Here is a 26,154-nt window from a genome sequence, read left to right on the forward strand (position 1 = left end):
CTGTCATAACATTGCAACTATGGAAAAATTCAGACCACTTCATGATTCTCTTCTTAATGGTCTGATCTCTAAGAGCACATGGTCACCAAAGATATGTGGGAGAGATGACATCATTTGCACAGAATCTCAGAAATAAAACCTGCAGAGAAAAGAGCTGGCTGAGAGTGGCAGTGTTTCTGCAAGGCTGATTAAAGTCAGGCTGGACTGGAAAAGTCTTTCCAGGCACAGCTGCAAGTGCCTGCACATCTCCTCCCTCCCACCTCGCCCCCACCTCTATTCCAGTTGCACTCACCTGGTACCCCCAGGGCTGGTTCCGGTCGCACCTGCACAGGTGCAACAATGATAGTCAGTCACCCTCTGCTCTAAGGCTTGGTCTTTGCCAGAGCACACCGACAGCAACAAGCCTGACTGAGGGGTCAGGGGACACCAACTGCACTCCTGAGAGAAAGACTTCTGGCCAAAGTGAGCAGCTGGAGACACGAGTGGTCAGCAGGCAAGTCCAGACATTTTGGGGACTTCCATTCAACTGAGCTAACATCTTGAGTAATTATTAACTAGTCAGTGCCTAGAACAGTGCCTGACACATGGCAGATACTCAACAAAGAGTTGCTGGATGGACATATTAATTGCTAGGCTGTGGTTGGGGAGGCCATAACTTCTACTCAGCAAGGGTATACAATCTGGTCAAGGAGGCAGATTTGTGTCCCATGATACTTGATATAACGCAGCCTATGAGAGGAGCTAGAATACAATTTATTAATATGCTGTCGACGTATAAAGAGGGTACACATTGTGATTGCTTCTTCCTAGGAAAATCTAGAGTGGCATCTTGGAGGAGATAGAATTTGAGCTGAATCTTGTGGTAAAAATAGTGGAGAGGAACCTTCTGGGCATGAATGAATGAAGTCCTAGTGGGGAGAGCAAGTAGAGGAAAGTCAGGGTAATTAGACACTTGTCTCTCTTAATTGGAAATGTACCAGAGAAATGGGTAGGGTCAAATCGTGGAGGGCTTCGTCTGCCAGACCTGGGGTTGCTGGACTTATCGCTGGACACCCCTCTGTCGACTCCTGCACACAAAGGCTGGCCACCCTCTGAGGTAAGATGGCAGCTGGCTTTCTTGCCTTCCTGGGAACTCTGGCCCCCTGCCATCCCATATCTGCCGTGTGGGAGCACAGCCCGCACCAGGTCCCTCTATCATCTGATAACTGTAGCCTGCCAGCACCAAGGTAGGGTGGAAATGACAGCCACAGCAAGGATGGGGACAGGTGCCTGGTGTCCCCTTCACCCTTCTGCATACGGAGGCCAGGTGAGGACCAGGAAGGTGGCTGGCAGGAACTATTCCTACCTTAAAGGAAGCCCTCTCAGTGGAGTGTGGAAGCCCACTCCATGCACACTAATTATTCATTTCAGAAGAAATCAGAAGCTGGGGTTGACTGAGAAAACCAAGGCAGGCCTGAGCAGTCTGGAGCCATCCACAGCCAGCCTCCCGCTGTCGTTTATTTCTCTGTTCCAGAAACTCCCTTCCTGCTCCCTTCTGTCTCCTTTTATGTTTTGGATGGGTGGTTAGTGGTTGAAGATGTTGGAGAAGGAAAGGAGAAATATGTATGAGAAGAGGGTGAGTAGCCCCAAGCAGGTCTTAGGCCTTCCTCAGTGCTTTAGTTATCCAATGAGATGTGAAATTTATCAATCAACTTTACAGGCATAATTTGAGAAACTATTAAGAGAAACCAGAAAACTGGGAAAAAAATGACGAAGCTATGGTATGTCCTAACCCCTGGAACCTACAAATATATTAGGTTAAATGGCAAAGGGAAATTAAAGCTGCAAATGGAATTAAGTTTGCTAATCAAATGGCCTTAAATCAAGAGGATTATCCTGGATTATCTTGGCAGGCCCAGTGTAATCACAAAGATTCTTACAAGTAGAAGAAGGGATCAAAAGGGAGAACCAGAGAGATGGCATCATAAGGACTCAGCCCAAAGTTGCTGACTTTGAAGATGGAGGAAAGGGCCATATGCCAAGGAATGCAGGCATCCTCTAGAAACTGGAAAAAGCAAAGGGCAGATTCTTCCCTAGAGCCTCTAGAAAGAACACAGCCCTTTCAACGCCTTGATTTTAGCCCAGGCGGACCCATTTCAAATTCTGACCTCCAGAACTGTAAGATCACAAATCTGTATCATTTAACGTCAGTAAGTGTGTGGTAATTTATTGCAGCAGCGATAGGAAACTAATGCAGAAGCCAAGATCAGCTTTCAAACTCTAAGCAAAAATGTATTTAGATATCCCCAATTCCAGGACAAGAATTCCCTAACTCTCCTCGGCAACTCCCTGCCCCATTGAGCGAGCTACCCAGTAAAGCTCCAGAACCAAGCTGGTGCTTCAGAAATATCCACTAATGAGAAACAACAAGGGCTCTTGTGCAGATCAAACAGTGCATCCTGCCATCTGCACAGGGGCCGTGGCATCTTAAAGGAGGCTTGGTCTTGCTGCATTCACAGAGAATTCATTTGAAGCAAAGATTTACAGAGAGGAAATGAAGTTTCAGTTCACCCAGAAAAGGTCTTGGATCTAATGGTGCCATAATTCCAGGGCTTAACACAGTGCTTGGCACATAGAAGGTGCTCAACAAATATTTATGTATAACCAAATGAAGAAAGGGAGTGAGTGAAAGAACTTAAGTCATTTTGCTTCCACTGCTCTCCCTACAATTCTTTCTTTCTTGTCCTCTGGAAAAAGCTTCAGGATTTATGTGGGGCTGAATTTTTCAGGCTCTTTTTATGCTCTAAGTACCTGCCACATAAACTGTCCAGACATCAAGTACCAGTTGATGCTCAATGTTTGGATTCCAAGCATCCATTTAATATACAAATTCCTTGAGTGTAGAGCCAATTGAATAAGCCATGCATTCTTTCATCTTTTACTTTATTTATGAATCATCAATCTGTCTTATTCATCCTCTTTTCTTCAGTGCTTGACATAGTGCTGGGTACATTTTAAGTGTTGAATGAATGAGTGAATGAATGTCCTGGATACCTGTTTCTCTCTCCCCAGCTGAGGTGTCCCCTCGTGTTGTGGACTTTGGCTTCTCAGCCCTCTTTTTAACTGAAGAAGAGTCTCGCTGGTGGTCTTCAATCCTCGTCTACAGCTGTGGGCTGCCCTTCTGTGGCATTTTCATGTCCTGAATGCATCAGAACAGGAGCAAACCACAGCTATGCTCAGCAGAGCAAAAATCCAAGCCTCCTCTCCCCCATCAAGCAGGTTTTATATTTCCATCATATTTTTCTTTTTTCTTTTCTTTTCTTTTTAACCATAATCTTTCCTTGGTAAATTCTGGCAAGATATGGCAAGGAAACTCAGGCCAGTGACATACTGACCTCACCTGAAAATGGTAATTATCTGGTGAGTGGGGAGACATCAACTAGAAAGTGACATGAGAGAATTATCTGGACTGATAAAAATGTTCTATATTTTGTTTTGTGTGGTGGTTACAAAGGCATTTGCAATTGTCAGATTTTATTAAACTAAACATTTAGGCTCTATGCATGTTATTGTATATAAAGTATGCCTCAATTAAAAAAGTTTTTAAAGAGAAGGGTTCTGAGATCATAATCAGTTAATCAGTCAAGAATGCCATAATTAATTGGTGATGTCTGCCATGGACAAGAGGGAAAGGGAGAGATGTCAACACAAGTATCACATGTTTGCTATTCTTGTGCTTAACTGATCATCCTTAGAGACTTTCTGCATCGTTTAAGTGGTAATAATATTAACTCATCCACCTTAAAGGATTATAATGAGGTGAAAGTGCTTTGTATCATACAAATCCCTAGCCAAGTGTAAGATGTTACTATTCGTATTTACTCCCCATGATGTCTTGCACTGTGGGACTGACTTTGGCAGGTAGATTCCCAGAAAATTCTCCCTGGCTGAAATGAAATTTCATCAGAGCCAGATATTTTTAAAATGCCAGACTCCCTGTGAACATGGACATAGTTTGTCTGTCCCATTATTCATATTACAAGCATTGAATAACGATACTGATTTGTGAGGCTGGCTTTCCCATTGCTGCACTGGGCCACTTTTTAAGGTACTAAAATGATTTCTACATGCTGGACTAAGTAATGTGCTTTCTTTTGAGGCTCTTTATTCTTTTCTGATGCTCCATCTCAAAATGGGGTCTGGTATTTCTCATTTTTCTTTCTCCTTCCAACTGCAAATCTGCAGGGGCCTTTTAGAGCTTTGCTCTGTGCGCTCTTGGTTTATGTCTGTTGGCTAAGACATCTGTTTCTGGTGCCTTCCAGCACCTTCCAGGAGTCTCTTGGATTACTGATGAGGATTGTCCTAACCAGCCTGTATTAACAGGAGACTCAGGGCTCAGCAGCCATGCTGTTTCTTGACTGGTGTCCCCACAGAGGGAGCAGGACAGAGCCTGGCAACCGTATCTTCACTTCCGAAGCCCACCAGAGAGCCAGGCCCAACGGCAGATCCAGCCTGGTTATTCGGCCAAGAGATATCTCCGAGGCCTCTTGCGGACATGGCCCCCTGACACCATGTATAGGCTCCAATGTGCAGGTCAGTGGGTAAATGGGAGGAGGTACACCCTGGACTGCCCCACCGCACATTCTGGTGTGAGTGTGTTTTCCATTAACATTTAAAACACCAGAATTTCAGGCCCAATTTTGTGTAAAAGCAAAGGAGCTGAAGCTCAGTAATCCACAAGCCTCTATCATAGCTTTCACCCTGTATCCTTTCTCACGTTTGCAGAGAAATGTAAAACCCAGAGTCTTGCCTTCACTGTAGCTCATCTCAGCAGTCTTACACTCCACATCCCAAGCAGACCTTTCTTCCCAACCTTCCCCACTCAGAAACTTCAGATTCCCAAGTTCAATCTCTATCTTTTACAAGGTACAGAAAAAGAGGCCCAGGGGGACAAAGTAATTTGTTCACAGTTATTAGGCCAAAAGCAGAGCTGGGACCAGAAGCCAGATCCTCCCCACACCCCCAGCTCCACATTCTTTCCGACATCCCCAAGTTCCCCTTCTGAAGTGATCTCAGCTCCTCCAGGAAGTGGAAATGTTAGGCTTTCTCCTCTTAAAGATGGCGGCTCTCCAGCACAATCCATTTAGGAGCGAGATGGACACCCTTCTGCTGAACAAAGACCCCAAAGGCACTCTGTAAATAAAGGCTTAAAAATGAAAACAGGAAATGGTTGGGGATCAGAGTTGTCAGATTTAGTGAGCACACACACACACACACACACACACACCCCTAAGTAATATTTGGTACGTATTTCTACTAAAAAGGTATTCATTGTTTATCTGAAATTTGATTTTAACTAGACAGCTCATATTTGATTTGGCAAACCTTTGGGGATGGGAGAAGTGATTTGCCAGTGCCCACTCAGCTGTTTGTCATTTTCTCAGCACCAACAAACAGGCAGGACCAGAGGAAAACTGACTTTCTTCTCGCTTTATAGGTTTACCTTGGGAAAGGAGAGAAAACTCTCTCCCTAATAAGTGATGACTCGAAGGAAAATGAGAGATGTGGGCTTGAATAGTATTTGGTTTTACTTTCAAGGCAGGCCCAGAGTTACAGTCAGTTCCATTTATTTAACACTCATGAGAAAGAGCCTCTTAACCAAAGATATGTGTATCATTGGGTGGGGCAGAGGGCAGAGCAGGCCACTGCCTCATGGCCTGGGCCCAATACCTTCAAGGCTAAGAGACCTTCTTAATATATAAAAACATCTGAGATCTCCTCTATGGAAGTCATATGGCTACAATGTGTGGTTTAAGTAAAGACCCATGTGTAAGTACATTCTTTGACCCCTTGCCATCATCTCACCAAAGCCCCTCTTGAGGGTGACCACATAGCTGAGCACAATAAAGCTTTTTCTGTCCAACAATGAGCGCCTTTAAAAATGGCCCATGGCTGCTGCTTCTGTATCTACCCTGCTGCCTGGCAAAGGGATGGGCCCATTGGTAAGGCTTCAACAAATACTTGTACAATGACTAGATTGAGAATCATGGGGCCTCCAGAAGAAACTTTTGGATTCTCCTCCTGAGGCAAGAGGAGCTCTTTTCCTGACCCCAAAGAAGCAGCCACATCTCTTTCACCAGGGAGACCCAGGTCTTGGGAATGGTGGAGTGGAAGAAGCATACATGTGGCACAGGACTGGAAACACCCAAGACACTGGATAGAGAACCTTCTGTGGGTGCTATCTGATTTTTTAATCCTTAGCATCTTATAATTGTCTTCTCTAATGGTCAATGTCCAGAGCCAAAACTAGTGTAGTTATCTCTAAGAACTGTAGACTGGTGACCATTATTTCTACCAGTAACTCCTGACTTATTCTTCAGGATACATCAAGGATTCTGTGCTGCTCCAGGAAAGTCACCTTACTGTACCAAAGAATCTCAGGCCACAACAGGATCTTTCAGGTGTACCCCCAAAATACCATTTCCTGCCTGTCTTCCCTCCATTTTGGATTCAACAAGGAAAATCTTTTGAACAAGGTATATGCTGATTTTATAACCAGACCTCAAATATTTAGATTTTTAACACCTTAAAATGCAGTTTCCCAAAGTAAGGTCTAGGGATTCTGAGTTTCATTGTCCTTATCTATAAAGTGAGGGCATTAGTCTAGACAAGCACTGTTCAACGTACTTTCTGTAATGGTGGAGAGTTCTATATGGGCTGTCCAATATAGTAGCTATTGAGCACTTGAAATGTAGGTAGTGCAACTGTGAAACAGAGTTTTTCAATTTTATTTACTTTTAACTAATTTACATCTAAATAGCCACATGTAGTTAGTGGCTATGGTAATGGATAGTGCAGGTCTAGACCCTAGATTTTAAATAATTTCTTAGGTCTATTCCATTCTAACATTCTTTAATCCTGTGGTTTTATGTCAACATCAAAAGAAAAATACAGGCTTTGGAGCCAGAAATCTCAATTGCAGTGGCTGTTCTCTCTTACTAGATATGTATCTTGAGCAAGTCACTTGACTTCTTTGAGCTTCTGTTTGTTCACCTCTGTAATGAACATAAAAAGACTGACCTTATTATTGCACAGAAAATTACTATATGCTGTCTGTACCATGGGCATTTTATTTGTCAATATTATTCTTGGGTTCTTGAAACATTAAAAGAGCCAGAGTTACCTTTGCTAAGGGAGCTGGGAAAAGATGACTGGGTGGCACTAATGGACAAAGAATAGGGCCATGGCTAGTACCAGAGTTTTTGAGAAAATAGAAGGAAAAAACAAGAGCTTATATAATATAAAGTTAATTTTTCTGAAATTAAAAAGGCATTTTCCAGAAACAATGATAGTGCCAAACTGAGCCATATCCTTGGGAAAGAATCTGGTCGAGATAAGTAAAGACTCTAGTCTACCAAATGAGTGGACAAGAACGTGGCGTGTTCTCAGAGCCTGGTGCCATTAAATATTCCTGCCATATACCTCCCTTGAGTCTTGACTCCAGCACCAGGGAAGTTGGTCATAACCTGATACACATGTAGCTCATCTATAGGAAATATGCTTGTTAGGCAATTGTGTTTCTCTTTGTAAATTAATACTCTAGTCTATACATAAGTCTCTATGCATTTTGCTAATATGGGTCAATATCTCTGAGACTAGTTGATTCGGGCACACTGAAGAGATCAAGTTTCTGGGTCATCCATGTCCTGGGAGTGGTGAACTGACCCAAGTAATTTTCCTGTGTTGGGACCTTCTGCCCTTCTCCAGATGGCACCCCACTTTGCCATTGCCTTAACCCTCTTTCTTCAAAAATCCCACTGTCTCCAGACTTTGATGCCCAAGGATCTAAAACCACTGGACAGTGGACTCCACTACTTATATTTTGAGGGGAGATCACCACTGCACACCTAAAGGATCACGTGACTTCCCTAATCGAAGCCATATATCACAATCAGGCAGAAAACAAAGAATAAGGCATTAAATATGTGATCATTAGCACCAGATTCCAAGCCATGCCATTTCTCTGGATCTCAGTTTCCTCGTTTACAAAATAGAGATGACCTTCCCACCTTTTCTTCACAGGATTAGATGTGGGAGTTAAATGGGATAATGCTGCATCTGGTATATAGTAAATGCTGAAGAAATATTACTTCTAGACCTCCCTAGCTTGTATTTTTAAAAGCATAGTTACTAGCTAATTACAATGCTCAACTGCCTGTGATCACAGGACCAAAAGTCAATTTGTAAAGAAATAAGAACAATTTAGAGGCTACAACTTTATCCCCGACTCATGATTTTATTGGTTTTAATGCCATCTCCCCTTGGCCTCCCTCTCTTTGCCAGACACTTTATTTGGAAATATAGCAAAATTCTTGGTTGCAAATCCCAGATTCCCCCAACAATGTGATGTTAGCCAAGTCACTTATGCTCCCTAGATCCTTAGTTTGTTCATCTGCATTCCACCCTGTCTCGGTTGTTGTGAAAAATCACGGGAGTCGACAGAAGTAAAAAAAAAAAAAATCTTTCTAAGGGCTCTAAATTGATTACACAATTCACATCATTTGAGTAATCTGAATCCATATTTGAAACGTAGAGAGACCAAATTTTGTGGTCTCCTTTCAACAACGGAACCTTTTAACACCGTGCCTGGAAACCTGTTTCTATTAAGCATAAACAAATGAGCCAGAGCTGATGTTTACTAAGAAAAATCTCGGTTTTCCTCACATAGCTAGAGTCATATAATCGATATCACCTGGGATACAGCCAAAGGGAAATGCCTCTCTATATTCCTGTACCCATAATGCTCCCTGCCTCACCTTAGACAGTCTGCCACAGAAGACTGTTCAGCAGGGGAGTAGCATTTGGCTAGAGTTTCACTTCCCCTACCCTCAGAAATACATGTAGTTCCAGGCAGATCTGACCAGGAAGGATGAACCTGAAGTCTGCCTCGACCCCAAAGGATCATTCTGGAACACACAAAAAAGGTCTTTAGTGCCACACTCTATATGGAGTTGAGGTCCTCTTGGGGACAGGCCTAATGTGGCCCCAGGCATCCTCAGACTGAGGGGTCCCCAGGGCTCATCAGGCTTCCCTGGGCATCTAAAACCTGAACACACCCCTTTGAATCTGAGCCTGAGTCTGCATCTGTTCCGCCAACACTCTCAGTCTCAACTCGGCCCCAAAATAGGCTTAGGAGCCAGTGGACAGAGGAGAGCTTGAGGGAGGGCGTAGCCCCACAAGTGGGCATTTGGCTCTAAATCCAACAACACCAAGGATGGAATGACGTAGGTGATGACGAAGGTTGGGGAGGGTAGGGGAAGGTGAGGCTGGCTGGGAGCCTCCAGAAGCCCAGCATTCCAACACACACAGAGTCCCTGGAGGCTTCCAGAGCCCCTGGTTGAAAAGACAACCCCACATTGTTCCACAGAGCTGCATGCTGAGAGTGAAGGTGTTGCGAAAGCAGCTCCATACAAAGAAGGCTTGCCAGACCGTTTCAGCAATAAATCTACCTTGAGTAAGCGATGACAATAGCTGCAGGACCCTTTAAACCATGATGAAAGATTTGTTAACTATGCTGGAGTCATCTGTTGACTCAGATCCTTCCCGAGAGTTGTGCAGACAGGGTAAGTGCAGAGAGCTAAGCAGCCGTCCTACCACGGTGCCCTTGGAGGAGGTTTCTCCACAAGTAAACAACCAGCAGACAGTCCAAGAGATCAAGTGCTTCTGACCAAGCATCTCAATGACAAAAGAGCAGGGCAGCAGGTCACCCTGCCGTTATCCACTGTTATCCACTAGTCCTTCACCGCTTACAAAGAGCTGTCACATTCATTATTTTATTTGAACTCCAGACAATTCTGCAAAGAAGTGAGGGAAGGGCATCAGTATCCCCATTTGACAGATGAGGAAACTGAGTCCAAGAAAGGAAGACGCAAACCTTAGCCTCCTGGGAAGTGCAGTTCAGTTCCTCTGACCTGGCTGCCACCTCAGTGGAGGCATTAGCAGAAATACAGAAGGAAGGAGGACAAACGAGGTCCTCAATCAACACTTTTGCCCAGAAAAGACATAAGGGAGGCAGCTGACAGCACCATTCCCATCTTCACTGTTACAAAGCTGACCCACTGTTCACCTTTGCAGGTCAGCAGGGTCTGGATGAAGGGGAAGCTGGGGCTGGCGGACACGTGGACCAGGGCTCTGTAGCCAAGAACCACAGCAGTCAGGGGACTCGCTTGCCGCCACTCAGGAAGCAGGAAGATAAAACCCAGGCAGAGGTACCATTTCTAATGGCTCCCCTCTGTCATTGCTCTTCATGGCTTCAGAAGGGATGCTCCCTCCCTTCACCATTTCTTGGGATTCTCCAGAGAAGACAGGAGTACTTGGAGCCTACTGACCACTGTTTCCCAAAATGTCACCTGTGGAACCCTAGCATGGCCAGATGCTCCATTGGAAAAAGGGTTTCATGGCTAAATACGTTTGGGAAATGAGGCATACCATGTTCTCCTCATGAAGAGTCTCAGTGCATATTTGAATATGGACCATCTTTTAGACGTTCTGCAGGTAAAGTAGGCAGTTTAACTTTAACTCGTGGCTTCCCAAACTTATTTAACCACAGATCTTCCTTAGACTCTTCACCCCCTCTAGGCGGCTGTAGTCTCTAGAAAAAAGACCACTTGGCCTTAGAGCTGGAAAAAACCTTGGTTTGAGTCCTATATCTTACTAGTTGTGGTGAGCCTGTCTGAGAAACTTAATTAACTTGGATCCTAAATGACCTATTCTGTAATATGGAGCTGTTATCATACATATCTCACAAGGTTACTATGAGGATTAAATGGATTAAAATGTAAAAGTGCTTTCTAAACTCTAAGGCCTGTGTGTGTGTGTGTGTGTGTGTGTGTGTGTGTGTGTGTGTGTGTGTGTGTGTACAAGATGACAGTTGTACGCTCCTACTTTGAATAAACTTGTTTGACTTACAGGAAGGTCATATGCAGATAAGAACACAAAAGGGGAGAAGAGAAGTGTCACACGGTGGAAGAGGAGAGCAGAGAGGCGTTTGTTTTATTATGGTGGATAAAGACAATGATACTAAGTGCTTCGTTTTGATTTAATTTTTTTTTTTTTTTGCAATAAAGCACTATTGCATGGTTAAATGTCATTCTTTCTCTCATCAATAATAAAATATTTTATTGTAATAAACAGGATTAAAGATCTTGTTATTATAACTATGTTTTTCTTCCCAGGCTGCAAGGGAGATTTCATCCTTGGAATTACAAGTCTAGCCACAAGATCTGACTGTTAAAGGAACCTGCTCTGTTCCTTTACAAAGCATGTTTACAGGAATGTGTATCTGTCGTTCCCTAGGACACGTCAACAGAGAATCACCATTGTATACATGCTTCAAAGGAAAGCCACAATGAAAAAACAGAGCAAACCTCCAGGAGGGCCTTTGGGCATGCCCAAATTGATCATTCTTGGCTCCTGAGTGACAAATCCCACATTACATTCTATGGCAGCGCCTTCCCCAATAGGAAGGCAGATCTCAACGGTAAGAAGCCAAATGTCTTGCTTGTTGATCTGAGTAAACCTAATCATGCTGAGTTCATTTGAGAACACTGAGGCAGGCCTAGTGTCACTTCCTTATGCCACTCATCTTAGAAAATAACAGCAAAGTTCAGCTGGAGGTGAAAATGAGACGGGCAGGCTCTTAGTACTCAACCGCGCACATTCTGCGATCAGACTGCTTGGGTTTAGATGACTCCCACTTTCTAGCTATGATCTTGGGCACATTATTCAATCTTTCTAAAGCTCAGTTTCCTCATCTGTAGAATAGGAATAATGATAATACCTCTATAAGGCTATTATGGGGATTAAGTGAGTTCATACGTGTAAAATAATTTGCACAATTTTCGTCCCAACTTAAGCACTTAGTACATATCGACTATTGTTATTATTGTTACCATTCTCTCCCATCACCTCACTCAGCCAGCAAGAACCCAACCAAATAATGAGATGAGGGCTCCCAAACCTGCCTCAGCCAAAGCCACGGCTGTCTCAGTGCCCCAGCGTTCTCCTTGCCTTCTTCCTATTAACCCCAAAGTGATAGAAGTTGAAAGTCAACCATCCCTCCCCTTACCTGCAACTAATAAGATCTCTTTCCCACCCTGTTTCTACAGACAAACAAGAGAATACGACACGCCGCAAGGGCAGAAGCAGCCACTTGTTACAGGAGCCTCCTGCTGAAAGATGCCTTTTCCCTCCTGTAGCATCTGCTGCTGGCTCAGAAAAAAACACATCTGGGGAAGTGAAGAAGAAAAAGGCTGTATGTATATGTGTGTGAATGCATGTATTTGTGTATGTATGTGTGTGTGTGCTCTTGCAGCTAAAAGATTAATCTTAATCTAAGAACAAGGTGACTCAAAGAGATGTCTCCGAGAACTGGCCTTGCTCGCTTCTGAGCTCACCATGTGGAGCTGGAATAAAGCTGTAGTAATTTACTAAATGTTTAAAATAGTGATGTCCAAGGAATTTCAGCTGCCCCCAATTCTACCTTAAAGCATATGTACTCTCTGGTAGCAAGAGAATGCTCATTATCTATAAATAAGTAAGGACAGAATCTGAGTTTGTGAGTAATAGATCCACTTCAAACTGAAAATGCTGGAGATCTCAAATCCAGCAGATTATGCTTAGTTGAAGATCTGTCACCTTTGAAAATATAGGGTAAAATTTGTAGGTTTAACCTCTTCAAGAATCAAGTACAACTTCTTCCTTAGAGATGTCCTTAGCTGTCTCTGTCTCAGTCCTGCCTTGCAATTCTATGTGGGTTTTTGGTGGTTCGGAGGTACCTCTGCTGAGCGAGAACAAACAGGAGCTCCCAAATGCTCTGCCCCAAAACAGCTGTGTGAACTTAAGCAGGTCTCTCACCCCTCTGAGCTAGTGACCTCATCTGTGTACACAGATAATAATGCCAACCTCATAGGGCTCATGGGAGGAAGAAAGGAGATGAGGCGTTTTGGTGAAAGGATCTTGTGTCTGACTGGGAACTACAGCAACGTTAGTTAATTGTGGGGATTTGTTTCATCTGAAGTGGCCCTCGGGGAGCCATGGGCACTCTAGGTGGTTCTGGTGCCAACGAGAGAGGTTGTTTTCAGTCTGCTCAGGACTTTCTCAGATGTCCTGTGTCTAAGCTGATCTAAACCTTTCCAACCACCCCTGAAGGGCCTCTGTCTTCCCAGGTTCCTCTGCACCAGGAGTAAACAGCAGGATTGACCTGCCGTAGTCACCGCAGGCCTAAGGAAAGGCCCCTACCTCACATCCCAGGTCAGCCCAGAACCGAGCTAGGTTCAGGGGACGCGAGCCCTTTCTCTCAACCCGTGTATATTATATGGCTTAGCAAATGAAAGCAATATTTTCCACTATATGAAAACTCTGTAAATTTTTAATTAGAATGAAGAAATTAAGACGTGGCTTGTCAGCCGTACCTCACACAAATCATTTGAGTTTCCATGTAGATTTCTCAATGCAAACCTTGTCACACAAAATGTACAAGGTCAGTATTCAGAAAAGGGCAGTTGGTGGGCAGTTGGCACCTGGACAGTGAAGGTCTCCAGGAACATAAAGATCCTATGTGCATGCATCTGGTTAATCATTTTCTTGCTGTCTCGAAATTATAAATATTTCTTTGCATGTATTTGGTTGAATTTCCTTCCTCATTCAACTCTAAACACATAGGATGCCTACGTGTATTCCTGATCATTTTTCTCTTTTTGAACACTAAAAAAGTAAAAAACATTTTTATTTTTCCTCCTGTGAGATTGAACTCCCTGAAACCCAGCATATGTATACATTTCATAGAGCCAAGTTCATATGTTAAAAGCTGCAAACTAAAAGGAGAAATTTTCAGCAACTTCTGAATAATTGGAAATAGGAAGCTCTAGTACTACCTCTGGTCAGTCTCTCTCTCTCTCTCTCTCTCTCTCTCTCTCTCTCTCTCTCTCTCTCCCTCCCACACACACATACACACGCCATATTTGGGGGTTTTTTTGGACACAAAAACTGGGCTAAAGTTGTGGCTAATTCTAACACACAGTGATTCTTTTTAGCTATGTTCATATTACAGAAGTTCACAGATATGTAGATATTCTGCTAGTGTCAAGGTTGGGTATTAAACCCTAATGAAAAAAGAATCTACTCTCAAAGAAATATTATAGAAATAAACCTAGTTCCAAACACTATTGTTACTACATATCATTAGTTCAATTAATCTTCAAGGCAACCTTTTGAGGTAGGTAGTGTGTTTACTCCCATTTTACAGAAGAAGAAATTGAGGCTTAGAGAGTTTACATAGGTAAGCAAACACAAATGTGCATTCCTCTTTTCTGTATACTGAATGACACCTTAATGACATATGCTGAGATTTTTCATTCTTCATACACAGAAATCTTAATATCACTTCAATCTGGCTTAGTTTCCCTGGCTGCAAGAGAAAAAAGACTATTTCCTCTCAAAGGCTCTTGAATTTATCATGTTCATACTTCTCAGAAGAATCAGAGGCCGGATTAAGGGGGGACAGAGCCAAGTTCCCAAACAAAGCAGCACTACCCTAGTTAGATACCTGGCTGGTTAGTTCTACTTCTCCGCCATGGGTAGTGAACCTACACCCAGCAGCTCTTGGTGCTAGAGATACAATAAGATACAATGTCATCTGTCCCCTGCAGATGGCAGAGTTTGAATACCTGCCATGTTGGTTTTTGTTTTGTTTTTAAATTTTCTCCAGGCTTCAAAAGCTTTGAAATTACCTCCTATCTCAGAAGAACCACCCAGAGTCCTGGACCCACTGAGGAGTCAATTTAAAGCCAGTGAGCCCCCAGCAGAGCTCCTCATCTTCCCCGTGGAGATTCATTTCCACACTCAACAACCCACAAAAGAGAAAGCACACGGAAGAGGTAGGTCGCCTACGGATGGGTGCTCTTGAGGGAACTCATGCTAGGATGTGGGTCCTGCTTATGCGACCCTCTCTGAAATCATGGCTGACCCTTCCCAGGGTTACTCCCTTCAGAGAACCTTTTTTGTACGGAGAAAAAGGAGTAAAATTTAGAAGTAGGTCTCTTCCGGTCATAGTCAATTCAATTTTTAAAATATTTATTGAGCCCTTCATTAAGCAGTGCACTTTGCTAAACTATGGAAGAGAAAAAAAGACAGGCATACACATAAATAAGTCCAATGCACTACAGGTGTTATAAAGGTGCAAAATTTTTCAGGCAATTTACAAAAAATAAATACTGTACCAACTAAAATAAAAAAAAAAAAAAAACCTGGCTAAAAGTAGTAGAGAAATAGAAGTTAAACATCTGGGATGAATTCATTGCATTAGGTAAACACTGAATTTAGTTGAGTTTCTTGGCAGCCAAAGGAAAAAGGGTATTTGGATCTGTGAATCTGCTTTTATAAAAGAAAGATAAGAGTTTGTATGAAGAACCATTTTCCTGATTTTGAACTAAGTTATTAATTAACATTAGGTGATCTCTAATATCCTTGTCAGAGCCTAGATCCTGTGCTGAGAGTACGGGTAAGGGAGAGATCAATTCCAACTAGAGATTTGGGAAGCTTTTTTGGAGGGAACTTCTGAGTGACCACTAACCCTGTGCCCCAGGGGAAATATTTTCTGACCTCCCCAGGTCATTTCACAGTACCCTTGCCTTAGACACATTCTCACTTCTGGGACTTCTCTGGGCAGCCTGAAGCCAAAGGTGACTCTCTAAACAGCTGACCAGTTTTGAGGGAGTCCTAGTTCTGAGCTTTCTCAGCAAAAACTGTCACTGATTTCTCAGAAATGTTTAGTTCTAAGGCTGTTTGGAATTCTCACTATAAAGAATGCCTAACTGTTGAGCTTAAAAGACCAATTAATGGAAGGATACATAAGGGAACTTTCTGAGGGGATAAAAATTGTTCTAAATCTTGGATGGATCTCGTTAACCAGTGTCACCATAATAAAAAAAAAATTAATAACAAATAAATAAATAAATCTTGGATGGTTGTGTGAATATATACACTTTTAAAAACTCATTAATTGTACACTTAATATCTGTGCATTTCACTGTATACAGATTTTATGCTTTAACAATTATTTAGCTTTTTAAAAAATATACAGTATATTTTAAATGTAGTTTTTATTATTATTCAGATATGGTAAAGCCAATTGTCATTGAAAAGATAGTTTCAGTTTCCTCACAATTCCCAAAAGGAGGGCTACGCTATGCCATGCAGAGTCACATAGGGAAGCACCAGGGTCAGCTAAGAGGGAAGAGCTGGGGAGGGGATGGGCAAGAGTCTACTGCAGTTTTCACAGGAAGAAGTGGGTGAGGCAGAAGAAGCAGGCTAAGCAGGTTTGGGATTGGCTAATTTAAATAGTTTTAGTGAGTTCTAGGCATAGCGGCTGTCCCTAGATGTCTGGTACCTGGCCCTGGAGTGGTTAGGGCAGGTGGATAGTGGACTGGGAGTGTAAGAACTCCACTAAGGGGTAGTTTGGGGTTAGGGGCTCTGGATCGGTTGGTTTGCATATGAAAGGCATGCTCACAGGTGGCTCTTTACTAGCTCTAGGAATTGGCTAGCCCTGGGACTGACTGACTGATGGTTTCAATATTAAAGTCTCGGATGTCAAAACATCAGAATAAAAAGACATGTATAATACACACAAAAACAGGACTATTAGTGGGATTGGGTTAAATTCTGATTATTTACCACGATTACCCTGGAGAGAAGGTCAGGAAGACCACCAGGCCGTTATGAACCAGATTCTCAAGACTATTAGGTACACCAAGCTTGCTGACACACTGCTAAATGAAAAATAGGAATATAGTACAGAGAAAATGAATCCATTGAGTTCTTCCTACTTTTGTATGTCAGTTAAAACTCTTTCAGTAACACATGTCAGACGTCCAGCTCAAACTGTCTTAAGCAAAAAAGAAATGTATTAGCTCATGTAATTGGGTAGTGCAAGGATGAGCTAACTCCAGACTCAGTTGGATCCAGATCTCAAAAATGTCATCTGGGCATTATTTGTCTAAGGCTCTCAGCTCCGTTAGCCTATCCTCTCAAGTAGGCTGTCTCCACGTGGTGGTAAAGATGGCCTCCTGCAATGCCATTCTAACCTCCTACCTATTCACTCCAATAGGAAGGCTGTGCCTCTAAAAGCTCTTGCAAAGGTACTAGAATTGCCTGACTGGGTTATGTGCTCACCCTGGACCCAAGCACTATGGCTAAGGCAATGAGGTGCTCTCATTAGCCAGGCTTCAGCCCCATGCCCATCCCTGGAGCTAGGGAATAGACACAGCTCCACCCAAACCATGTGGTGTAAGTGAGGAAGAGATGGGTCCCTCCAAAAGAGAGGTGACTGGCAAAAACCACAGACATTTACTACAACTTGTCTTTTTGTCTCCCAGGTGCTCCACACCCTGAGTCAGGACCAGAAACAGAAGAGGCCAGTCCTTCACGGAGGCCTCCCCTGAAGCACGCATCCTTAGAAAAGCTGAGGGAGTTAACAGTGCATCTCCCGGTGGACACAGGCCGGGCCGCGCTCTCGCCTCAAGGTAGCTACTCCCACTCTCCAGCACCCCACAGGAATCTCACCCCAAAGGGAAGCAAGGCAAAACGCATGAGGGTTCTCAGCTATAGACAAGGAAGCTGGAAGGGAGGTCAACTCTGTTGCCACTTGAAAATGGCTTTTCTTCAGGCAGCAATGCCTTCATCAAAATGCTGCAGAGAAATCAGCTTACTGTCTAGCTCACAAGTTCTCATTAGATTATCCCCCTACTAATATGTTCTGGTTACAGATGTAAAACAGCACCAAACTTATTAAAAGCTTGCTGCATGCTCTATAGTTGATCTTATGTTTTTAACCAATTAAATTTCATTTCTAAACTGTTTAGGAATAGGTATTTATTTATTCACTAAACAGTCCAGAATATCAATAAAAATCTTCACTCCAATCTTTCAAAATATCATATATACATTCGAAATTAGACGTGTGGGTGTACATTTATTTGTATGTGTTGGATAGGTTGAAAGTAATGGGCCATATTCAGAAAGCTCCCCATTTTCAGAAAACTGAACCTCCTTTCCAAAGGGCAAGTGCAAGATGACAGTATCACAAATGCTAGGTGATCTCTTACTAGTGGCGATCAGAAGAAGTAAAAGGATGAGCATTAATATTTAAGGAGTTCTTCCTGTGTGCCAGGCACTGTCCTTAATTTTTAACATGTAACATCTCATTTCCTCTTTACAACAATCCTACCCCTACTTCACAAATCAGAAAACTGAAGCCCTAAGAGATAAGTAATTTGAGGTCATACAACTATAAGTGGCCCAGCAGCGATTGGAGCTCAGAACGTCTGGTTCTGTGCTCTTTTTACTCATTCTACTGCACCATCTTTTAGAATAAGCCAAACAATGAACCCAGGTCAGTACCTTCTTGAGATATTTTGCTTTTGAGAACTTCCTTTGATTATTGGGACAGGGTTTTTTTTTTACTCCATCTCTTAAGTGAGAGTTAATTATCCTAAAGACTTTGAAGTTTCCTTTAAAAAAAAAAAATCAAATATGGGCAAGGACACTCTGTCTGCAAACAGGTGAGAAAGCAGCTTTCCACCTGTGGGCCATGACATCAGGTGCACAGCCTGAGCCACTGAGATCAATGGCAACACCAGTGGATTTCGTCTTGGGTATTCCAGGGACTGAGTACTTTAAGCTTGTCCATCCTCAGCCACCTGCTTGGGGGAAGCTAGTCTAAGGGATCTCTGATACCTTGGTCAGTATGTGACCCAACTTAGTGGTAGATGCATAAAGAAAGGCGTCCAAAGAGGCAAAATTTCCACGGAAATCTTTCTCACCAGAGGTGTCTGGAGCAAGTGTGCTTTCAGATAGTAAGTGGGACCTTCTCATTGCCTCAGAGGTTGCACATACCCACTTACTTGCTTAGCACTGGAGTATTTCACCTCTAACATCATAAAAATGAAGCCCGGTTTTATTTATGCACATACACACATACATGTTTTATTTTATTGCTGAACCATCTGAGAGTAAGTTGTAGGCTTTGTACATTTTATCCCTTATCACCACATATCTCCTAAGAGCAAGAATATTCTCCCTCAAGACCACAAGGAAATTATAACAATAAAGAAAATTAGCATGTAATACTATTTTCTAATACACAGTCCATATTCAAATTTCTCTAATTATACTAATAATGTTCCTTGTAGTTTTTTCCCCAGGCAATCCAGGATTCAACTCAGGATCATGCATTGTATTTAGTTATAACTTCTCCTTAGAATCTTTTAATGTAGAACATTTTCCCCATCTTGTTTTCATAATATTGACATTTTTGAGGAGGATAGGCTGGTTTCTTTACAGAAATTACCTTCAATTTAGATATGTCTTTTTCCTCATGATTAGATTCTGATCAAACATTTTTGGCAAGAATAGCAGATAGGCGATGTGTCTTTCTCAGCACATCACATCAAGGGACATAAAATATCCCTTTATATTTATTCCATCTGTTATAACTTGTTCCGGTTACAGGAGATGTTAAAGGTGGTATCTGCTAGATATCTCCATTCCAAAGATACGTTTTTCCCTTTGTAATAAATAAGTAGTCTGTGATATTTTGAGACTGTGTGGGAAGCCAGCTTTTAAACACAAACAGCAACAGTGTGTTGAACATGAAATAAAAACCTCTCTCTCCAAATGAGATGAAGACAGGGTCTCAGTCACTTAGATTACTGGGTTTTACTCACCTAGAGCAGTCCCTGCTGGTTTTGAGAAAGACTTAGAGAAAGAGAACAGAAGTGGAGGGAAGGAACTGCTCTGTGGAACATTATCATCAATCCCATTATCCTGTGACTACCATGTGCAGAGTGCTACTTTGTACTTTATGACCTTGAGGAGGAGGTCATATGAGCCTGAGGAGTCATGTGATCATTGGTTTTACTTAGAGATATGACTCTGTGGTTGGAACTCTGTAGCTCATAATCCCAGGAGTTCTAAAGCTTCGGTCCCCCTAGTTAGAGCCCTTGGACCTGGGGCTGGAAGGTCTCTGCAGCCTCTCTAGTCTTTCTTCTATCTCAGGAGAAGAAAGTGAGATGGAGTCAATAAATAAATAAATAAATAAATAAATAAATAAATAAATAAATAACCTGCCCCAAGAATCGAAGGAAGTTCTCAATAAAATGAGAATAACAACCACCACAGCTCAGTTCTTCCCAGTTCTTGGAGGTTCCCCAACTGAAGGGCCACTGTTATAGCCAAGAGCAATTCACCTTGGCCGTGAGAGACCTCTGGCCTCTGCTCCTTAGCAGGGCTGGAAAAGAGGAACAAACTTGAGAACGAGTGGAATAAGCCATCCTACACACTAGGAGCCATCGACCAAGTTGGAAAAGAGGTTCTTTTTCCTTCCTACTGATAGAGAAATTCTCTCACTCATGCTTTTTCTCCTTTTACTTTTGAAGATAATGATGTCCCACCCCACAATGTGACCCCACTACTGTCCCTGACTGAAGGAGGAAAAAGTCCAGAGGGCCAGAGGGGCATGGACAGACTGAGGACATCAGGCAGCAGCAGCCCCACATGCCCCCCGAATGTGAGACAGTCCAGGGAGGCACGCCCAGCAGAAGGACAAGGTAATCATTCCTGAGGTGCACTCCCCTTGGCTTGTCTGTGGCTTTGGGCTTATTTTAATCATCTTCCAGGGCCATGAGGCAACCATGATGTAAACCATCTGAAAGCCACCCCATTGAAAAGGGGGAAATCAGCAATGTTTACAACAATGTCAGTGGGATTAGTGTTCACTGTGCATATTCCTAAAGAGTCAGTACATGTTTTAAGGGTTCGCTGTACCAACATGCACTGCCAAGCTGTTCTGTGCTTTCCTCACGCCTGGTAGCAGCATGTGATGACACAGCTCCCAGCGCTCATCACGGAGACACGTTCTGGGTTTACCAAGAAGACTCAACGCCGAGCCATAACCCACCCCTGGGGAAGAGAGCCTGGTGACACTGCCAATAGGAAGAGCCCTAGAGAGAAGTCACCCTCCACCCAGAGCAGAGCCTGAGGCCTGTTCACAGAGAGGCTCCAGATTTCTGTTGAAGCTGTGGTAGGGCAAGGCCACACCCTCTATGATTTAGCCCCACTTAGAGTTGTTAGCAGTAAGAGCTGACAGTCTAGAAGGAGACTAAGATGCTTATACAAGAGCAATAATGCAAAGACAGTATAGTAACAGCTTCCATGGGGGCTTTGATCTAAAGGCAGCTCATAAAGCTAAAATTGCTTAGAGTCCAAATTGCCCCTGAAAATCCCATAGGGAGGTGCCATGCTCAAGACAGACAACCTTTTTCTAGAAATTGCAGGCCAGCCAACTATTCCTCCCTTTTCGGAGTCTTGGGCTGCTTTCTCTGGTTGAGCACCAGATGAAGGAGATGGTATGTATTTAGGTGCCAGATAATGTGAAAAAAAGTATGTTAGCAGCAGAATCACATTCAAAGCTGCAAGAAACACTGAAAGGCACGTGGGAACTGCAAGTCACCAAGAAGACAACAGATATCACATCTTTCATTTTCATCTCATGCTCACTCCGAGACAGATGCCTCACTATTTAAATATCCCTCGCTGTCTCTCTGTCTAGCTTTCTGTCGCTGTCTCTCTCTCTCCCTCCCGCCAAAGACATCATCGTCGTTTATAAATCATTTCAGAGACAGAACCTTTCTTTTAGAACCCCCTCCATTTTATACTTTCATGGCAGGGATCCTCTCTTAATTTTGATACAAATGAGCCAAACTTTAGCTACTGAATGACAATACCAGTAGCATTCTAAGAGGTTGTATGGTCCAGGACAAATATCACTCACACACACACACACACACACACACACACACACACACTCCTCTCTCTCTCTGTCTCACTCAGTCATCTTTATAAAGGGAGAGTCTGCCTAGAACAAATGCCAGAGCTATGATATGACAATAGTGTAGCCTGAAACCTCAAGTGTGTAGCTTGGGTGTTTGTAAGTGAAGATGTATGTTAGGGCACATGTGTGAGAGTATGTGTGTGCTTATGTGCCTATGTGAATGTACATCTGTATTTGAGTGTACACTCGTGTATTCATGTGCGTGAGTATGCAGGTATGCACATGTGTATGCCATTGTACATGTGTGTATACACATACACACCTGCATGTGTGTGGTTGTGTATGCTTACCTTGTGGGTGTACATATGTATATGCGTGTAAGAGGTATGCACATCTCTGTGAGTGTTTGTGCTTCCATGTGTGCATGCCATGCCTCTGTATATGTCTATGTGTTTGTGTACTTGTAAAGATCTACTTTGCTGGTAGCCAGCTCTATTCCTGATCGCTTTGTCTTAGAGATGGGGAAGGTGAGGTTAAACAAACACCTTCAATCTTTCTAAGCAACTGAGGGAAATATGGCTTCTTTTTCCTCCTTGGCCTGAGCCTCCTGGAGTCCCTCAGCAGCCCCAGCATTTGGCCTAGAGGGCATGGCTGTACATGCTGAGCACTGCACAAAGGACAGTGTGGAATCGCCAGACACTGTGCCCAGGCACTAGGCTACACACACCTAGAGGAAGGGGTTCCCTTTCCTTCACATAAGGTGCCCCTCTCCAGCCTAGCCCAGCCCCTGGGGGACTGCCTGAGCGCAGAGGGGCCACCTTTTCCAGACTCTCACAAAGTCCAGGTATAAACTAGCAGCACCTCCAGAGGACAGGGCCTAAACAATGGCCCCGCTCTGGCGAATCCCAGGACTGGCAAGCCTTTGAGTACACCAGTAACTTCCCGCAAGGGGCCCCTGTGAGCACAGACCAGGTTCAGCCTCCCTCCCTGCACCGGTGCTAACGCCGCCCGTGCTTGTGCTTATTTTCAAGAAGAGTCCAGAGATCCCACCCTGGAACACTTCTTGCTGGGTTCAGATGGAGAAAATGTCTGCCTGTTCCTCCCAGGGCCTACCCAAACCAAGAAGCTTCTGTCGGGTCAAGGTAAGATGATAAATCCCAGGTTGGGCTCATTTTCACAGAGGAAGGTTTTACCTGCAGGTTCCAAAACTTCCCAGCAGCAGAGACATCATTAAAAACAGATGCAAGTCAGCCAGTTTCTCCCCTCTCACTGACACAGAGGTGCTTCTGTAGCTCAGACATAATAACCCAATGTTTGCATAACAAGTTTACTCTTGCTGGAGCACCTGGAGAGAGAAGTTCCCGTGGAATGGCTTGGAGGAGGTCTAATGTGCCGTGTTGAGAATGATAAAGCCCTTTTGGTATTTGCCCAAACTAAACACTGCCTTTTCTCTTCTTTCCAAGCGACCTCCAGAGGTGGAGGTGGCTAATTGGTAATCCAATCAAGTACCCTTGTTACGTGCATTGGTTTATTGCTGTGAATCATCTGGCTCCTGACAGATATCAAGGCAATTTCCAAAATCCCTTCTGGCATGTTAACTTTTTGGAAAAGAGATGCTGGCTCTGGGCAGCAGCCATTTTACAAAGGGAAAAAAAGAAAATGAAGTCAGAGGGTGATGAGTGTCAACCACCCAGGAGCCATCGGGATGTATATGCATGAGTCGTACAGCCAGCAGGCCTCTTGCTGAGGGAGATTAAAAATCTGTACTCGTTTGGATTATGTCACAACGGGCATAATAAGAAGAGAATGGATTCAGAGCCAAGAGATTTGGATAGCTCTAGTTTGTCCTCTATGTTGTCAGTGACTCTGGGTCAGTCCCTCCCTGTGTCCAAGGTTCCTCATCCCATATGAAACGAGGCCATCAACTCCTCCTCAGCCAGCAGCTGAGAGGTTCCTTATCTATTGCTGCATTTTTCTGTGTGTCTGTTGCTGTTAACTAGTAGCCACTGTATTCGGTTCCAAATTCATTGTGAAAGAACCTTCAGCACCACTTGGGTTATACCATAATATGAGTGTAAAAATAACTTGGTTCTCAACTGGAGGAAGCAGGAGTTGGACAGGTGGAGGCCACTGTCCGTGTGCCACTGCCGGTACAACAGCTGGAAAGCAAATATGATTCTGTTCACCTGCTGCCCATTTGTCCACTCTGTTCCAGGAGAAATAGCTCCTCTTTTGACAAAGCAAAAGCCAGAAGCATAAAAGAAAATGTTTAAGTTAAATATTTCAGTTCGTTGTCACATTGTCTATATGATGTTTCAGTTATTTCGGTATCCCCCACCCCTAGCAGAGTGCCTGTCACATACATAGCAGGACTGCAATAAACATTCATTGAAAATCTTTCAGTAATTTCTACAGGAGAGAGAGAGAGAGAGAGATGAAACTTATGCTGAATGGAGACTTGCCTGCCATCTTGTCCCAGTCCCATGAACAATATATTTAATACTACTAGTCTCTCGAACCTAAAGACATTCACTGTGAACTTGTCGAATGAACTAATTAATCAATCAGTCAGTCCCTGGCCTCTCACCAGCCTTTCCTCCACATACGGTTGGTGGACTTTCAGTCTTGACAGTGACTGGATGTTGCGCTGGTAGGTGAAGAAGGACCTTAAATCTACATCTCCCTACAAGGGTCCATGGAACAGATCTAGCTTTCTCAGAGTCTCCATTAATGGGAAAGGTTTGTTGTTTGGTTTTGAGAAGCAGTATACTGAAAAAAATTGTTAACTCTTGCAAAGGATTTTCTCCAACTACACCAAACTCTTTGCAGCTCGGTTTGTTCAAATCCATCTTGATCACCATCTCACCCTAACGTTCCAGTCTCACCTCCCACTATATTCGAGCCCACCCTTTTCTCTTCTTTGATGGCTCAAACATTCTGTCTTCTTTCTCTTATCTCCTAGCTTTTCCCTCAAGTTCTCCTAAATATTTAGAATAACTTTAAGTTTCAGGGGAGGGCTTATCTTTTGTGGGACATTTTCCTTAGTCCTCTTCATCTCATAGGACTGCCTGGATGTAGCCTTAGCTCTTTCCTCTCTCTCATCCTACTTTTGTAATTATTGTATTTGTCTGCATCTGTTTTCTGTTTAGCTCCCAAATATATGAGTTTTAGAGAACCTCTTATTTTTATCATATGTTCAAGAAATGTTTGTTGATTGATTGAATACCCCAGGTGCTACAAAGGAAAGTTCTTTTGGGATCATAGTTTTTTTGTTTTTTTGTTGTTTTTTTTTAACTGAAAAAAATCTTGAGTAAAGGAAGGAATATGATCTGTCTGATCTTTCTGAAACTTTCAGACTTTGTCAACATCTATGTGGAAATAAATTCTTAGGCAATTAGATCATGATATCTTGCTTTCAGACAGCATAGAGAAATGAATATAAACCCTCAGGAAAAAAAAAAAAAGATGTGAAGACTAGAGCTGGAATTCAACCCTCTTGGTCATGTTGGAATATTGCAACACTTAGAAAATTCAAAGGCTTCAGAAAGAAAAAGTTAACTTGGAAGGATACAAGTAAAAACATTGGATATGCTCTCTAAATTGTTCATCCTTGATTCAAATCTTCCTTCTACTCTCCTAATTACAGTGGCAGCAATAAAAATTTTCTTTCAGAAGTTCTTTTATTCAGAAGTGTTTCATTGCAGGGAGTTCAAGGATATCTGTGCCAATGACTTAGGACTTCAGATCCTATGCAAATTTAAATTTTTGATCTCTTTCAGAGTTTTCAGTTAACATCTTTTCTAGTCCAAATGGAGTTTCATCCCAAAGATGTGTCTTGTTTTGGTAATTTAATTAGCATCCTTCTCTCTCACAACTCTTATTGTTGTGGTGGTTTTTAAATGTCTACAAATTCTCTGACACTTGTTCCTTCAAAAGAGAAAGCCTAATTCTCCTCCTCATGAGTGTGGACTGGACATAGTAGCTCATTTCTAATAGATATAGAACATAACAGATGTGACAGTGTGTGACTTCTGAGACTATAAGGCACTTCATGCTTACTTTCTCTCTTGGATTACTCACTCTGGGGAAAGCCAAACACCATGTCTGTTATGAGGCCAGTCTAATGGAAAGGTCCACTGAGCAAGAAACTGAAGCCTCCTGCCAACAGCCAGAATGAACTCTCCAGTGAGCTACGTAAAAGGAGATGCTCCTGCCCCAGTGACACCTTCAGATAACTGCATCTCTGGCTGATATTGTGACTGCAGCCTCATAAAAGACTGTACCAGAAT

At 43.0% G+C, this 26,154-nt stretch overlaps 1 protein-coding gene across 1 annotated transcript in view; it reads left to right on the top strand.

The window, feature by feature from the left end:
- The window catches only part of KIAA2012 (KIAA2012 ortholog), a 95,543-nt gene that overhangs the window by 9,032 nt on the left and 60,357 nt on the right, over positions 1 to 26,154 (top strand). The window contains exons 3-11 of the mRNA XM_039844463.1: positions 4,413 to 4,572; positions 6,360 to 6,515; positions 10,114 to 10,247; positions 11,335 to 11,518; positions 12,147 to 12,292; positions 14,747 to 14,915; positions 17,412 to 17,558; positions 20,472 to 20,642; positions 22,897 to 23,007. Coding sequence (XP_039700397.1) covers positions 4,413 to 4,572; positions 6,360 to 6,515; positions 10,114 to 10,247; positions 11,335 to 11,518; positions 12,147 to 12,292; positions 14,747 to 14,915; positions 17,412 to 17,558; positions 20,472 to 20,642; positions 22,897 to 23,007 — 1,378 coding nt within the window. The remainder of the gene's footprint in view (positions 1 to 4,412; positions 4,573 to 6,359; positions 6,516 to 10,113; positions 10,248 to 11,334; positions 11,519 to 12,146; positions 12,293 to 14,746; positions 14,916 to 17,411; positions 17,559 to 20,471; positions 20,643 to 22,896; positions 23,008 to 26,154) is intronic.

The sequence above is a fragment of the Pteropus medius genome, unplaced genomic scaffold (assembly GCF_902729225.1).
Source record: "Pteropus medius unplaced genomic scaffold, Ma_sr-lr_union100, whole genome shotgun sequence".
Classification (NCBI taxonomy): Eukaryota; Metazoa; Chordata; class Mammalia; order Chiroptera; family Pteropodidae; genus Pteropus; species Pteropus medius.